Genomic DNA, 18,126 nt, shown 5'->3' with positions numbered 1-18,126 from the left:
TAAACAGAAATCGACTGTGGCAACAAGACAGAAATCTGGAGACAAGAGAAGGGTCTCTGCTCAGGAGGATACAGGAAAAAATGGCTAAATCTGACTTTTCAGAACTTAATGGCTTTACATTTTGCAGAATTTAAAAGGGGAATGGATCAGTCAATGCAGAAATTAACCAGGGAAGTAAAAGCTGACACTGAGAAAAATACTGATGTGCTCTCACAGAAATTTGACAAATTAGATGAAAAAGTGAATTCTTTAGAAGTCAAAATTGAGAAATTGGAAAAGTCAGCGGGCCAGGTGGAGGACATTAAAACAGAACAAGGGGCCGTGGGGGGGCCTCTCTTAACAGACAGAATGAACTGAAAGAACAGTTGCTGCTTCTACAATTAAAGCAGAACGCTAACACGGTTTGATTACCAGAAAATTAAAAAGAGCAAAGCCTTGCCATGTACTTGAGCAAGATCTTGGCAGATTGGATGGGTTTAGGACAAGAGCGTCGAGAAAGAAGACAGCCTGCAGACGTCTTAGTAACCTTTGTTACAAAAAGAGTGGAGGATGCAGTCCTTCAAAAAATATTACGAAGGTCTGCAGGTTGAGGGTAAAAAGGTTGACATATTTCCGGAAGTCCCCTTTAAATTAAGAATTAGGAGACAGAGGTACAAGATCCTGACAACAGTCCTTAGAAAAAGTGATATAAAATACAAATGGGAATTTCCAGAAGGAATTTCCTTTACCTACAGAAAGAAAAGATACAGGCTGGTGACGGAGAGTCAGGTCCATGAATTTATGGAAAAACATGGCAGGGACCCTGAGTTCAGAGATGGGACAAGAGATTCGAAAAGCCCCCTTGATCAGCAAAGGGAGGCCTTGAAACATCTGGAGGGAGCAGTAGGCGGAGAAACAGGTTTTTTAAGCAAAAATGATAATGGCAAATCTTAAAGAACTGAGTTGAAATGTGAATGGATTGAATAAGGAAGCAAAAAGAAACAGGATTGAACATGTAATTCATAAACAAATCGTAGATATAATTCGTCTTCAGGAAACACACGTAGCAAAAAACCATTAAAGAGTTTGGTTAATAAAATGCTAAAATAATAATGCTAAAAGACGTGGTGTAATAGTTTATATTAAGCCTGCACTTGAACCCAAACTAATCCAAAAAGACGACAAAAGGAGAATTCTAGTGGTACAAATTATAGTCCAAGGAGAAAAGATATTATTGGTAGGAATATACACACCAAATGAAAATAGATCAAAGTTCTTTCAAAAATTGGAAACAGATCTTCTGGAGTTTGCAGATGAGAAGATAATGGGAGACTTAAATGGGGTTTCTGTGCACTGCTCTGGTTCACCAGAAGCGGCTTAGTTATGCTGGCCACATGACCCGGAAGCTGCGGAGAAACGCCAGCTTCTTGGCCTATAGAGTGAGATGAGCGCCGCAATCCCAGAGTCATCCGCGACTGGACCTAACGGTCAGAGGTACCTTTACCTTTAAATGGGGTACCATCATTAGAGATGGATAGAACAATTAGGAAAAAAGATACCAAAGAAGGTAGGCTACCCAAAACTTTTTTTGACATGACAGAGACATTGAAGCTAATAGATATCTGGAGAGTAAAACATTTGTTTGACTAACAGTTCACTTTCTTCTCTCATGTAGTACAGTGGTACCTCGGGTTACATACGCTTCAGGTTACAGACTCTGCTAACCCAGAAATAGTACCTCGGGTTAAGAACTTTGCTTCAGGATGAGAACAGAAATTGTGCGGTGACGGTGCAGCGGCAGCGGGAAGCCCCATTAGCTAAAGTGGTGCTTCAGGTTAAGAACAGTTTCAGGTTAAGAACAGACCTCCGGAATGAATTAAGTACTTAACCCGAGGTACCACTGTAGTGCCCGACTGGATCCGGTTTGGATTTCAAAAGAATTAGAACTAAAAGTTCAAACAAATTGAAATAGATCCCAGAACATTGTCAGGGCTTCCTCTTTCCAGCTGTGGGAAATGGCTGACTCCCATACGATCGGATCCCAGCCGTGCCGGTAATTCAGGGCTGATATGGGGGTAATTAGCCCTGGCATACTCCCCAGGGTGGGGGAGGATTGTCTCACAGACCCACAGATTGTCCGAGATTGTCAGTTTGCATCGAGGTGCAAGTGGCAGGACACTGGGTCCCAGAGCATGACACGGCTGGCACTCTCCGATGCCATTCTCATAGCCGGAAATATTTGCTTGATAAAATGATTGGATTTGGATGATAAACAGACTAGCCTGGACTGAAGAAGACTAAGGGAAAACCTCCAGAACTGTACAGTTCCTGGTGTTTAAGCTCGGACTTCAAAGAGGTTCTCATCATGGCGTGTGGATTACGGAGGTGTTTGGTATGTCTTTTTTCTCTTCTTAACATCTACAATTGGTTTTCAATTCTAAGCCTCATTAAGAAACTTAATTTTTTTTAACGAGAGTACAGATAGACTTCTATTTATAATTATTTAACTCTGCAGCTTTACTTAGACTTGAAAGACTTGATAAAGATAAAAGAAGAAAGAAGATAGTGTTTGTTAATATGACGCAGCATGGAAAAATGAGAATCTCTCCCTTTTCGAGAGAAGCAGGAAACATTTGCTGGCTGACTTTGTAATGCCTAGAGATAACATACTGTATAGTGCAGCTGTTTGCAGAAGTTTTTCATTATGAGTGAGAGAGAAGGCTGATGGATGTCTAGCAGCCCCCCCTCTAGGGCCCGGAGGCTCTAGAGAGGCTGTGGTCTCCGAGAGGCTGATTGATCGCCAAATGACTTATATCTGTGGAATACAGCTCATTTACATTGCATTATTGCAAACAGTATGCTCAACAATTTACAGTAATAACAGTGTGGACGCAACTATGTTATTAAATCTCAAAGAAAAAGCTTGGACAACAGCCCGGATTGGAATGATTTAACAACTTGGGAGTTGCTTCATCATTAAACTTCAGACAATAGACTTGGACAACAGCCCGGATTGGAAAATCAAATCTCAAAGAAAAAGCTTGGACAACAGCCCAGATTGGAAAATTGGAATGGAGTCAGGGAAAGCTGCACTGGAAAATAGACAGTTGAAAAAATATATATACACAAATAAAGCTATATTCGACGGACGAAAGGATATATGATTTCTGACATGACTGAGAATCTTAGAGCCAGGGACGGAGAACTTTAAAGCGCTAAGATCAGAAGGCAGAAAATATGAAAACAATGAGAAGAGGCAGGAATGAAGATTTGGAGATATGCTTCAGAGGTCCAGACTATGGGGAGCCTGGAAAAATTAATAATTACAATTTGGACTATAATTGGCTGTTTTTTAAATTTTAGTTTATTATTTTTAATTGGATTATGATTCGGATATGTTGATTGGCTGCTTTTATTGGAAAATCAATAAAAATGTTTTTTTTAAAAAGATCCCAGAACACTGTCGGATCATAATCCTATAATAATGGAAATCCAGAAAGAAAATAAATCCACTTTTAGATGGAGATTGAATGAAGAATTACTAGATGATAATATTCTGTTAGAAAAAGCAAAAAATGTCCTGGGAGATTATTTTGAACTAAATTTTAATAATGGAACCAGGCTGCAAACAGTGTGGGACGCGAGCAAAGCAGTTATGAGGGGAGTGTTTATCCAACAAAATTCAATCAAGAAGAAGGCAAGAGAGAAGAAAAAGAAAGAAATTTTAGATGAAATATTAGGGAAAGAAAAAGAATTAATAAAAAAACCTAATGAGATAATTAAACAGGCACTTAAATGGTTACGAATTCAATATTCAATGGTGATCAATGACGAAATAAATTGGTTTCATCCTTTTAATTCTTTCAAAGTATTTTGAACATGCCAACAAGCCAGGGAAATTATTGGCATGGCAAATGAGGAAAAGCGAGCAAAAAAACTACATAAATAAGATAAAACATAATGGCAAGATCACTGATAAACCAAGGGAAATAAGGGAAGCCTTTACTAAGTATTTTACAGACCTTTACAAAAAAGGAACTGAAAAGACCCTGATGGAAGAATATATAAAAAGTAGTAATCTCCCAAAAATAAAAGTAGAAATGCTAATATTAAATGCCGAAATTACATTGCAGAAAATATTTGAAGCAATAAATCAAGCAAAGACAGGTAAATCTCCAGGACCAGATGGAATATCAGCAAAATATTATAAAAAAATAAATGAACAGCTTGTGATTCCCCTAAAGGATATAATGAATGAGGTTTTAAAAACAGGGGAAGTCCTGGAAACATGGAAAGAAGCCTATATAACATTAATACCAAAACAAGATTCAGATATAACATTAGTAAAAAATTATAGGCCTATCTCATTATTAAATAATGATTACAAACTGTTTACATATATTCTTGCTAAAAAAAAACTTGGGAAGAATATATACATCAAGATCAAGCAGGATTTCTTCCAGGTAGACAAATAAAAGATAATATTAGAAATATTTTTAACATAATTGAATACTTGGAAGTATGAAATGAAAAGCAAGCAGCTCTGATGTTTATAGATGCAGAAAAAGCATTTGATAATGTTTATTGGGACTTCATGAAAAGAGTTTTTGAAGAAATGGAATTTGGAGCAAAATTTAATAAGGGAATACAAGCCATATATTCAGAACAGAATGCAAAATTAACTATTAATCAGGTGATAACAAACCAATGTAAAATACAGAAAGGAACTAGGCAAATGTCTGTTATCACCGCTTTTGTTCATTCTGGTCCTGGAGGTCTTGGCAAGGAATATCAAAGCAGACAAAGAAGTAGTAGGAATAAGAATAAAGAAAAGTGAACAAAGATTGAAAGCCTTCGCGGACGATTTGGTTGTTATGGTTGAAGATCCAAAGAATTCTTTCCCTAGAGTAATAGAAAAAATCTAAAAGTTTGGACAGGTGGCAGGTTTTAAATTAAATAAAAGTAAAACTAAATTGTTAGTTAAAAATCTCAAAGAATTAGAAAAGAGTTATCAGAATCTATTGATACAGAAACTACTAATCTTTAATATTACAATATTTGCTCAAATAATCTTTAAATTTCTTCCATCTTCATCTGCCATTCTTCCACAGTTGGTAGTTCTTGTGTTTTCCATTTTTTGGCTATTAAAATTTGTGCAGCAGCTTTGGTGTACAAAAATACCTTTACATCTTTCTTGGGCAGTTCAGAACCTAATATTCCAAGGAGAAAGGCCTCCGGTTTCTTTACAAATGTATATTTCATCATATTTTTTTTAATTCATTATAAATCTTTTCCCAGGAGTCTTTTACCTTGGGACAGGTCCACCACATGTGATAAAAAGTACCTTCTTTTGCTTTACATTTCCAGCGTAAATTATCACAGTTATGATAAATCTTAGCTAATTTAACCGGGGTCAAGTACCACCTATACATCATTTTCATAATATTTTCCTTTAACATCGTACATGCAGTAAACTTAACCCCTTTCTTCCAAAGCCTCTCCCAATCTTCCATCATTATATTGTGTCCCACATCTTGTGCCCAATCAATCATAACCGATTTAACTTGTTCATCTTTTATGTGCCACTCCAATAACAAATTATACATTTTAGACATATTCTTAACATTAGTGTCTAACAACTCCGTTTCCAATTTGGTTTTTTCTGTTGCAAAACCATTTCTCTTATCAATCTTAAATAATTCAATCTTAAATAATCTCTTATCAATCTTAAATAATATTGAAGCCAATTCACATTATCCTTAATTTGTTCAAACAGTTTTAATTTAAATTAAATTAAATCCAAAGGGATATTATAGATGATAATACTAAATTACTGAAGAAGACGTATAGTATACTTTTGGAATGGGAAACTAAAGATGAGGAGGTTAAATCGGTAATGATTAAGTGGGCACAGGATATACAGTGGTACCTTGGGTTACATACGCTTCAGGTTACATACGCTTCAGGTTACACACTCCGCTAACCCAGAAATAGTGCTTCAGGTTACGAACTTTGCTTCAGGATAAGAACAGAAATTGTGCTCCTGCAGCGCGGCAGCAGTGGGAGGCCCCATTAGCTAAAGTGGTGCTTCAGGTTAAGAACAGTTTCAGGTTAAGAACAGACCTCCGGAACGAATTAAGTACTTAACCCGAGGTACCACTGTAGGTCATAACATACAATTTGAAGATTGGATAAGGCTTTGGAAAATGAATTTTAAATTTACGGTTTGTATATTGCTTAAAGAGAACTATATGAAGATGATGTACAGGTGGTATGTCACATCAAAAAAATTGACAAAAATATATAAAACAGAACAAAAGAACTGTTGGAGATGTAAAGAAGGGGAAGGTACATTTTATCATATGTGGTGGGATTGTAAGATTATAAAGAAATTTTGGGAAATGCTTTAAAATTGAAAATAATGTTTAAAGTAACATTTGTTTTTTTAAAAAAAAACCTTTTTTGCTAGGCATTCTAGGAAAAAATATTCCAAAAGAGAAACAGACATTATTCATGTATGCTACAACAGCAGCAAGAATTTTAATAGCGCAAAATTGGAAGACTGGAGAAAGATCATCAAAAGAACAATGGCAAGAAAAATGGATGAACTACACAGAGTTAGCAAAGTAAACGGACAAATTGCAAGAAAAGGACAAGAGTGACTTTGGAAAAGAATGGGAACCTTTTACAACATACTTACAGAAACAACAACAAAAATGGACTCAATGGCAGGATTTAAATGAATGTATACAACTTTAATTACAAAGAACAAGAAGACTTAACATATTGACAAAATAATATTATATATAAACAGCTGAATGTAACATTTTATGTAACAAACCAGAAATGGAAGTTGAGGGAAGTCAATGGGGGGGGGGGACACTGGAAAATGAATGTTATTGATACTGGATTTTGTTATGAGAAAAATAAAATTTATACACACACACACACACAATTATTTTGCAGATTGTGAAAAATTCATTTATAATACTCATTAAAATATTCATTATTTGATTTCAGATTCATTAATCATTATAGTCTGTGATTTATAATAGTCAAATATAATAGTCTAAGTGTTTCAGTAAATAAATACATTTTACTCATCTGCTTTATGCTCATTTTTTAGTTACACTGAGTGACGTGTGGGGTAAAATACTCATTTCTGGAGTTCGAAACTAAAAAAACAGAAAGCTTAGATGTTATGTAAAATATTGACATAACAAGCTTTTGTTATTATTAAATTAACTTGATTTTTTAAAAAATAAAGCCTCTGCGACAGATCATTGATAAGTTACAGCCGTTTCAATGCCTCGAAGTGAAAATGACATGGCGGCCATATTGATGGCATCATATTTCATACCCCCACCACTGATATTTACTAAGACTGCCATATTTTGTTTGTATAGGTAGTAGGCTTTCCAAAAAACACCACCACCACAGCGCTTTTGGCATTTCTAGGGTAAATAAATCTGGTCTAGCTCTTGGTCTATGATGGTCTGTAGAATGATAACATGATTTGACTCATTGAATGTGCCTCATGTGGGGTACTTTTCTGCCTAATTCAGAAGCTGCAGCTGCAAAGGGGTTCGTGGGACACCTAGCTTTATAGGCATTAAAGCAGAGTTGAGATCAGCAGCTGTTGCTTGTTAGCTTGTGAGCGAAATTAAAAGTTTTTTTGTTGACATTGAAAGCAGTAAACAACCTGGGACTAGGATATCTAGCAGACCACCTTCCATGGTACAAATCACGCTCAATTTTAAGATCTTTTGAAGAGACCCCACTGGTCAGTTCACAACCAACAAATTGATACTTGCTGACAATGTGGAAGTGGTCCTTTTCGGTGATGGTACCCACCTTCTGTTATCCCCTCCCTAGGTAATTCATGTGGTAGAGACAGTACTGACCTTTAATCAACTTTTTAAAACTTCATTGACCCACACCTTCCTCAACTCTGAGTCTTAATATTTTTTTCTTTTGTACACTGCTTGGATTTATTTGTGATATATTTTGTTTTATTTATTCCATAAAATTTATATACCACTTGATTGTAGAAAAAAGCTCAAAGTGGTTTACAAAAATTATCACTAAAATATTTACAACCATAATTTAAAACATAGGTAATGTTAAAACCACAACAGAGTAGACTAAAACAAATTAAAACTCATACAAACTTTCTAAACCTCTGGATAGGCTTGTCTAAATAAGAATGTATTCAGCTGTTTTTATCAGGAAATTTTATTGAATAAATGTTGTATTTTTATATAATTGTATTGAATACTCCAAGTGAACCCACTGAAATGGTCCGTTAATTTCAGTGGATCTGCTCTGGGCGGAACTTAGTTGGAAAAAACTCTTAGTTTCTATGTAAACCACTTGGATAGTGTTACTTTCTTATTTGCTTGTAATATTTTATACTACTTAATATTATAACATACATAGGTCTTGGCTGCCATCTGGAAAGTTTGAGTATTCATAGTGCTTACTAGTAATCAGGGCTTTTTTCCAGAAAAAGAGGCGCCAGAACTTGTTGACCTTTCTTTAGGGGAGGACCTTCGCCCACTTGCCCCACTGCCATGGCAAAAACCCCCCAAACTGTCATCTTACGGCGCTGGCCTTCTCTGTTGCGCAGCCCCAAGCTCAGTGCCGGGGAATGGCACCACAACACTACAGGGGTGCTGGAACGCACCCAAGAGGTGCCGGCGGTGCTCAATTCTGGTGAGTTCCAGCCGAAAGAGGTTTTTCCTGCTGAAAAAAAAGCCCTCCTAGTATTGTTACTCTGAATTGTTTTACTAATGAAATTGCAATTTGCATGGAATCAAGTTACACATTATGTAGTGACATTAGTTGCATCACCTGAAGACCTCTGATTCAAAACTTTATTTCTAGGGAATGGTTCCTTTTGTCTTCGTGGGAACCAAGGACAGCATAATGAATGCCACAGTTCTTTTGGATTATCACCTCAACTATTTAAAGGTGAGGAAAGGGCATCATACTATGTTGCCTTTTGGGAAAGTGGAAAAGCTGGCTTTAAAGCAAAGCTTTAAAGTGGTTTTTCAGAGTTTATAAGTGAATTCAAATTCCGTGGTTAAATTGTTCTTTTTTTTTTCTTTAACTCTTAACTGAATGCTGAGTGATTATCATATTTTTCTCAAACTGGTTTTAGAGGAAGTCAAACCTCTTCAAGATGCCTAGCTTACTCTTGGGCCCAGGGTTAAGATCTACCTGTGAGAGAGGACTTTCCTTTTTTGTTTGTTTGTTTATTGATTTTCCAATTTACACATTACATCTATACAACTCTTACCTTATTCTTACATAGACTTCCCAACTTATCTTCCATTCCATTGGTATCCTTGGTTTGCTACAACTCCTTACATTTTTTCTTTTCTCCTCTTGTCGTTTCCCTCTTATTTTCTTTTGTCTTGTCTACCGTTGCTCATACACTTATCCTACTTCCCAATTAAGCTTGATGCCGCTCCCACTTGCCTCTTGTTTTCTTTTCCTCATAATTTCTTATTTTGGCCGTCAAGTCTGCTAACTTGAGAAATTTTATTAACTTCTGCAACCATTGTTCCTTTGTCAGAACAATCATTTCTTTCCAATTTTTTGCATAAGTTATCCTTGTGGCCAAGGTTGCATATAGAAATAGGTTCCATAATTCCTTAGGCATATCTTCCCCAATTATTGCCAGCAAGAAGGCTTCTGGTCTTTTAGCGAAGGTGAATTTAAACATCTTTTTGAGTTCCTATCATTTCCCAATTTTTGTTGCATACTTACATTGCCACCACATATGATATAGAGAACCCTCTTTTTCTAAACGTTTCCAACATACATTGGATCCTCTCTTATTGGCATCAGATATCATCAATACACCATCTTAAAGATGTTCTCTGCATAGCAGGCTGAAAATTTTATCGTTCTGTTCCATATTTTTTCCCATGCTGAAAGTTCAATGTTATATCCGATATCTGGTGCCCAGTGTATCCTTGCCTCTTTCACAAATTCATCTTCTGTTTCCCATTCAAGTAGAGTTCTATACAGTCGTACCTCGGAAGTCGAACAGAATCCATTCTGGAAGTCCATTCGACTTCCAAAACGTTCAGAAACCAAAGTGTGGCTTCTGATTGGCTGCAGAAGCCCCATCGGATGTTCGGCTTCCAAAAGAACATTAGAAAATCAGAACACTCACTTTCCGTTTTCGATCGTTCGGGAGCCAGAATGTTTGACTTCCAAGGTATACGGGAGTCAAAGTACAACTGTATACTTTCATTTTTATTTATTTTTTGTTATTTCCCCAATATTAATTTTATCAAATTCCGATCCACTTTCTACAAATCCTTTTTCTTTATCTCTTTTACAGATCTCGTTTCTTTGGGAGTATTGGAACCAGTCTGTGACTAGTCCCATCGTTTCTCTTTTTTAAAGTCTTTATATGTTCCCCAGTTTACCTCCATGTTCAACTTTTTTTTTACTGCAACCACCTCCGTTGGAGATATCCAATGTGAGATCTTCCTTTCTAACATTTCTCTGTGTTTTGCCCAAGCATTATACACACTCCTCCTGATCACACAGTTAAAAAACCCTTATTTACTTTGGTCTTCTCATAATACAAATAATTGTGCCATCCAAACCTTAGGTTAAATTGCTCCAGATCCAGAGTTCCTGTGTCCTTTAATTCCACCCACTCCTTCATCCACACTAACCATGCAGCCTCATAGTACAATCACAAATCAGGAAGTGAGAAACCCCCTCTATTCTGCTCATCTATTAGTATTTTGTATTTTGTTGTTGTTTAGTTGTTTAGTTGTGTCCGACTCTTCGTGACGCCATGGACCAGAGCGCGCCAGGCACTCCTGTCTTCCACTGCCTCCCACAGTTTGGTCAAACTCATGTTGGTAACTTCGAGAACACTGTCCAACCATCTCATCCTCTGTCGTCACCTTCTCCTTGTGCCCTCAATCTTTCCCAGCATCAGGCTCTTTTCCAGGGAGTCTCCTCTTCTTATGAGGTGGCCAAAGTCTTGGAGCCTCAGCTTCAGGATCTGTCCTTCCAGTGAGCACTCAGGGCTGATTTCCTTAAGACTTGGTAGGTTTGATCTTGCAGTCCATGGGACTCTCAAGAGTCCTCCAGCACCAAAATTCAAAAGCATCAATTCTTCAGCGATCAGCCTTCTTTATGGTCCAGCTGTCACTTCCATACATCACTACTGGGAAAACCATAGCTTTAACTATACGGACCTTTGTTGGCAAGGTAATGTCTCTGCTTTTTAAGATGTTGTCTAGGTTTGTATTTAATCCTTGGCTTTTTGCCTTACCATATAAAGTTTGTTAAGTCCTTTTCCCATTGTTTAAAACAATGAGTGTTACTGATCACCGGCAATGATTGAAATAAAAAAATCATTTTTGGTAATATGTTCATCTTAATTGCCACTATTCTTCCCATCTTAGATAAATTCATGTGGTTCCATTTTTTCATATTCTTCCTTATTTCTGTCCATATTCTTTTAGAGTTATCTTGAATAAGGCTTAAATTGTTAGATGCAAGCCAGACTCATAGATATGTTACTTTCTTCTCTTCGATTCCTGATGTGTCCCCCCCCCCAATTCTCTTTTGCCTTCTTTTCCATGTTTTTGATGATCACCATTGTTTTTTCTTTATTAATATAGAATCCAGCAAGGTTTCCAAACAGTGTTATAATTTCAATTGTCTTCGGGATGCTTTTCAGAGGGTTTTTTAATGTCAAAACTACATCGTCCGCAAACGCTTTTAGTTTATAGTTCCTTTGGCCCACTCAAATCCCTATAATTTCATTATTTTCTCTAATTCTTCTAGCAAGAACTTCTAGACTAAAATGAATAGCAGCGGTGATAACGGGCATCCCTGCCTTGTACCTTTTTGTATACTACGTTCTCCTGTTACACTGCCATTGATGTTTATGTTTACCCCTTGTTTTTGATAGATTGCTTTAATTCCATTTACAAAATTTTCCCTGAATTCCATAATTTCTAGTATCATTTTTCTAAACATCCAGGAGATGTTATGAAATGCCTTTTCCACACCTTGGAAGAGCAGTGTGGCTTCTTTATCATTTCTTTTCCCCATAAATTTAATTATTTTTATTGCATTTCTTACATTATTCCTTATTTGTCTGGCAGGTAAAAAGCCTGTTTGGTCTTCATGGATGAATGTCTTCAATATTTCTCTTAGCCTTTTAGCCAAGATTGCTGCATAGAGTTTATAATAATTATTTAATAGGGAGATTGGCCTAAAGTTTTTCTGGTGGTGTATGCCTTCTTCCCCTTGTAGAATTCCATTCATCACATCCTTCAATGGGGATATAATTGCCATTGGAATTGGTTCATTAGATACTCTATTTGCTTGGGAGATTACATTTATTGAGATACCTATATATTGCCTCCTTGTTTTCTTCTACCTTTCTATACAGTTTGGTGTAATATTTTTGGAATTCATTTCCTATGTCCTTTGGATTAAATATTATTCTATCTTCTATTGTAATCTTATTTATAGTGTTTGGTTTCCTCCCCCTTTTGAGTTGCCATGCTAGGAGTTTCCCAGGTCTGTTTGCCAATTCAAATTGCTTATGTTTCAGCGCTTCAATATTTTGCTCAACTTCATTTCGCATTATCATGGCAAATTGTGCCTGGATGACTTTCAGTTGCCAAGTAATAGTGATATTTCCTGGTTTGTCCATCAATTTCTTTTCTTGAGTTAACATTTCTTTCATTTATTTTTGTTTCTCTTCCTCTCTTTTCTTCCTATAATATACATTCTGTTGGATAAATAACCCCCTTACTACCGCTTTACTAGTGTCCTATACTGTTCCTTTGTTAATTTCATTATTTAAATTGAGCTCAAAATACTCTTTTAGTATTTCAGATTCTTTCCAAATTACTTCTTCCTTCCTTAGAAGGTTCTCATTTAATTTCCACCTATACAGTGTCTCCCCTTCACCTTTCAATGTCATTTTAATTGGATTATGGTCAGATAGGGTTCTTGGAAGATTTTCTGTATTTTTTAATTCTAATTATAAGTTCTTTAGACAGCCAAATAATATCTTTTCCTGTATGGACCTTTTTTGGATGAGAATAATCTGTAACATCGCAGGGACGCGGGTGGCGCTGTGGGTAAAACCACAGTGCCTAGGGCTTGCCAATCGTATGGTCGGCGGTTTGAATCCCCACGGCGGGGTGAGCTCACATCTTTCGGTCCCAGCTCCTGCCCACCTAGCAGTTCGAAAGCACCCTTAAGTGCAAGTAGATAAATAGGTACCGCTTTATAGCGGGAAGGTAAACGGCGTTTCCGTGTGCTGCGCTGGTGCTGGCTCGCCAGAGCAGCTTCGTCACACTGGCCACGTGACCCGGAAGTGTCTCCGGACAGCGCTGGCCCCCGGCCTCTTAAGTGAGATGGGCGCACAACCCTAGCGTCGGACACGACTGGCCTGTACGGGCAGGGGTACCTTTACCTTTTTAATCTGTAACATCATGCTTTGTAGGGTTCTTATATCTCCACCCATCTATTAAGTCCATTAATTGGATCATTTCAAAGAAGATCTTTAGCAATTTCCCCTCTTTAGTTAGGCCTTGCTTGCCCGTTTTATCTTGTTCTGGTGAAATCATCCCATTGATGTCTCCCATTATGATTAGTTTGCCATTGTATATCTTAAACAGTTTCTCTTCTATTTTTTTAAATAGAAGTCCAGTTTGCTTTCATTTGGTGCATAAATTCCCACTAAGAGGATTTTCTCCCCATCCACTGTTATCTCTAACACCAATATTGTTCCTTCGCCATCCTTCGTTATAAATTTGGGTTCCAATTTGGGATTGACGTATATCACCACCCCTTGCTTTTTAACATTTTCCAAGGCAATGAACTCATTTTCTAATGCTTTATTTATTAGTAGTCTTCTACCTTTTTGGAAGGGACGCAGGTGGCACTGTGGGTTAAACCATAGAGCCTAGCACTTGCCGATCAGAAGGTCGGCGGTTCAGATCCTCGCGACGGGGTGAGCTCCCGTTGCTCAGTCCCTGCTCCTGCCAACTTAGCAGTTTGAAAGCACATTGAAGTGCAAGTAGATAAATAGGTACCGCTCCGGCGGGAAGGTAAACGGCGTTTCCATGCGGTGCTCTGGTTTGCCAGAAGCGGCTTAGTCATACTAGCCACATGACCCGGAAGCTGTACGCTGGCTCCCTCAGCCAATAAAGTGAGATGAGCGCGCAACCCCAGAGTCGGCCATGACTGGACCTAATGGTCAGGGGTCCCTTTATCTTTATCTTCCTTTTTAGACTCAGTGTTTCTCCCACACACGACATGACTCGGCAGTAAATTACTTCAGATTCATTAGTCCATAAACAAGCCTGGTTGGAGATTAGCTATTTCAGCCCTCACTGGATGATTGAGTTGCCGGGACTAAACTCCTCCTCTTTCCCTCAACACGAAAACCCCCACTTCCGCTTTTTCCCAGTCCCGCGCTTCTCAGCCATTCTCGTGAGCCTATGAGTTTGGGGTGATTTTACCCTTCCTAACTCTGCTTCTGTGTCATCCTCAGAGCTTGCCAGTGGATTGTCTGTGCTCTGCGTCTCCCTGTCTTTCTGTGTCTAAAGGTCAAATTCCTGTTGCTAACTGCTTCTCCCCACTCTCTTAGGAATTCCCCTCCTTCTTCTGTCTTGTCTGCCTCTTCTCCACTTGTCAGAACGTCTACTTTGTAAACATATTACATCTAACTTCTGCTTTAATAAGTAGTTTGCAATTTTATTTATTTTTGACTTCACATTTAAACAATTTACATTTCATTAGAAGTTTTAATTCATTTCTTATTTCTATTTCCTGCCTATTCCCATTCTTGTTCATCTTCTGCCTCTCCCAAGGCCTTCCTATATCTTCTCAAGAATTCTTCTGCCTTAACAAATTCTGTAATTCTGTACTGTTTTACTTTATAAGTGAAAATCAGTCCTTCTGGAAATTACCACCTATATGGGATTGCATTCATTTTTAATGCTTCCGTCAAAAGTTTATAATTCTACCTCTTATTTAACAGTCTGGTGGGAATCTCTTTCAGGATTACTATCCTCTGTCCTTTGTCCAAAAAGCACTTCAAAATAGCGAGTGTGTTTTTTCTAGATGGGGGTTAAAGATGAGGACTCCCCCCTTTTTAATGGGAGGTTTGCAACTTGCACTTGCACTCTTTTGTTGTCTGCTCACACTCACACAGGCACATAATTCTATTCCCCCCACAATATTTCAGTTTTCCAATCTTTCCTCCACCTTGTCTAGTTTTACAGGTCATTTCCCCCTCACCCCAATTTTAAAATTTGCAGTTTGTAGGCTTTCTCCCCCCCCCCTCCGTCCACCGGATTTGCAAGTAGATTTTAAGTTACTCCAGTTACTCATGAGCAGCTGCTCTCCATGTAGCTTGTTAACAGTTCAGATAAGTCTCCTTCTAAATTTTCCTCTAGTTCCACCACTCTTTTATCCCCAGTTTTCCCAATTTCCCTTTGAGCAGGGTTGTTTTTGAAAGGGATTCTGCTGCTGCTTAGTCTGCTTTGAGGCTTTCTGCCCCAGAGGGAATGTGGTTCCCCTGCATCACCTCTCAACCTTCTCACGATTCCTTCCAGAGCTCTCCTGCCCTGTTGGGGTTCGCTGGGTTGTGTAGAGCCCCGATTACACTCCAGGGTTTCGGGGGACTCATGGAGCCCATGCTTCCCCCCCTCCCACACCTGTGACAGCTCAATTTCACCTGGAGCGAACTCACCAAGCTGCAGGTTCCTTCACGTAGCAGACCGGAAGTGCTGGACTGTGCATTATTCTTTTTCTTTCTCTTTTTGTTCAGATTTTGTATTTTATTGTAATGTATTATGAAAAGTCATAATAAAATCATATATAAAAAGATACCTACCTTACTAAGTCATTTAATGAGATTGGTCAAAATGGCAACAACTTCCTGTAACTCATTTCTCTGTGTATAGGAAGTGGATCAACTACGTTTGGAGAGATTGCAAATAGATGAACAGCTTCGACAGATTGGGGCCACTTCTAGACCACCACAAAACCGCACAGACAAAGAAAAGGGATACATGACTGATGATGGCCCAGGTCTTGGAAAAGGTAGCCAACCCTACAGAAACAGAGGACATGGGAGGCGTGGACCAGGTTATGCTTCTGGTAGGTCACTTGGAATGTTCAAACTTCTCTCAACTCTGATTTGCTAATTTCTGGAATTCTTGTAAAGCAAACAGTAAATGAGGTTAAGCATGTCTAAAAATGTGAATGAGCTGCAGAGATTTAAACAAATGTGTATTTTGTAAATAATAACTGTGATACCTACTATGTTAGTTGCCAGGTTAATTTAGTTATCCACCAAGTCAGTGAAATACGATACAGACTAAACTTCTGTAAAGTTATAATCATGGTAGCGTTACTAACATACAGTATTCCTTTTGAGTTGAAAGTAATGTTTCAAGTTCAAATACACTAGTTTCTCATCCAGTAAGAAGAGTGGGATTACTTGAAAAGAGATTACCTCTTCCATTATCCATACTTGGTTGGCAGAATTCTCATTTGTTGCTGTGTAACCAACTACAAACACACCAAAACTAGCTTTTATCTTAACCTAAAATTGTGATATTGTCAGGTGAAATGTATTGGTCAATGCCTACAAATTGTTATGAACATAGTTCTGTCTACACATGCTTACCAGATGAAAGCCACTTGAAGTAGTCTTAACAAGCCATTTTCCTGCAGGGAGGAGGGGATCCTTGGATGGGTTGTTCCTCCTGGTCACTCCACTGGGCAGGAATATGCAAATTAGAGCTGTTCTTACCTCACAGTGGGAGGGCTACTTCTCCAGTTTCCTTCCTGCCTTGCAGGTTCAGGTGACAGAGCTCCTTTCTGTCATCTTATTCTGAGAAGATCTTTACTTAGAAAAAAATCTTGAAGAAAAACTGAGTAGAGAACAGAGAGGGAGATAGAGAGAAATGCCCAGTTAGCCAGAACTTGATCGTGGTTGCTGGTGGAGGTGGCAGGGACCGCCAACCAGGATACTCTTAAGTCCTTGGAACCAGCAGTCAACAGAGAAAATATGACTATGGAGGGCAGTGGGGAACTTTGTGTTCTCCCGCTTGATCATTGATGGAGTCACACTTCATCTGGAGTTCTACCAATGGATTTGACATGTGGTGGTACAAGGTTCAGGGATCTTTAGGTTTCTCTTCTTTGGGGTTTCATGAGGCTTCAGCCTTAGTCATTGACAGGGCATAGTTGCCTTTCTTTTATGCATTCTATGCATTCTTTTGCATTTGCTTAAGAAACTCCTGGTGGAAGCACCATTAGTAGAACATAGTTTCTTTTTTAATAATTATTTTATAATTATTAAAACCGTGATTAAAAGAAAAATAGAAAATAAGACGTTTTCATACCATATTAAATTCATATTTTGGGATTCCTCCGATCCCTTGACTTCCCTCCATTCCCTTCCCCAGTTCTTTTGTGTTATTTTATGTTATACATGTCCAGAGTTTTCTTACCTTTTAAATATTTCCAGTTTCAAACATTGTCCTTAATATTACAAGTGTTTTTTAAAACTCTGCTGTTGTGTTAACTTCTTTACAATGCTTTTGTAAATATGCAACAAACATTTTCCCATTTTTAAAAAATATTTGCCGTCCTCTTGATTTCTTAGTCTTCCAGTTAATTTGGCCGTTTCAGCATATTCCATTAATTTACGTTGCCAATCTTCTTTAGTTGGGACTCGTTCTTCTTTTCATTGTTGGGCTATCAATGTCCGTGCGGCTGTTGTTGCATACCTAAATAAACTTTTATATTCTTTCAGTATATCTGTACCAATTATACCTATTAAAAACGCTTCCGGTTTTTTACCAAAGGTTATTTTAAACATTTTTTTCAATTCATTATAAATCATTTCCCAAAAGCTTTTTATGACTTTACATTGCTACCACATATGGTAAAATGTACCTTCTACCTTTTTACACTTCCAACACTTATTATCTTTTGTTTTGTACATTTTTGATAGTTTAGCCTGTGTTAAATACCATCTATACATCATTTTCAAATAGTTCTCCTTAAGTCCCGTACATGCCGTGAATTTTATATCATTTCTCCATAATCTTTCCCAGT

General features: G+C 37.8%; 1 protein-coding gene across 4 annotated transcripts in view; it reads left to right on the top strand.

Moving 5' to 3' along the window:
* Window positions 1-18,126, top strand: part of LOC308577830 (fragile X messenger ribonucleoprotein 1-like) — a 201,500-nt gene that overhangs the window by 142,782 nt on the left and 40,592 nt on the right. For 3 of the 4 annotated variants that reach the window (XM_081178221.1, XM_081178222.1, XM_081178220.1), the window contains 2 exons: window positions 8,866-8,952; window positions 15,960-16,155. In XM_081178221.1, coding sequence (XP_081034347.1) covers window positions 8,866-8,952; window positions 15,960-16,155 — 283 coding nt within the window. The remainder of the gene's footprint in view (window positions 1-8,865; window positions 8,953-15,959; window positions 16,156-18,126) is intronic. The other variant, XM_081178223.1, reaches the window with a different exon arrangement.

Source organism: Podarcis bocagei (assembly GCF_964188305.1).
Source record: "Podarcis bocagei genome assembly, chromosome: W".
Classification (NCBI taxonomy): domain Eukaryota; kingdom Metazoa; phylum Chordata; class Lepidosauria; order Squamata; family Lacertidae; genus Podarcis; species Podarcis bocagei.
This window is presented reverse-complemented; position numbering and strand designations above follow the sequence as displayed.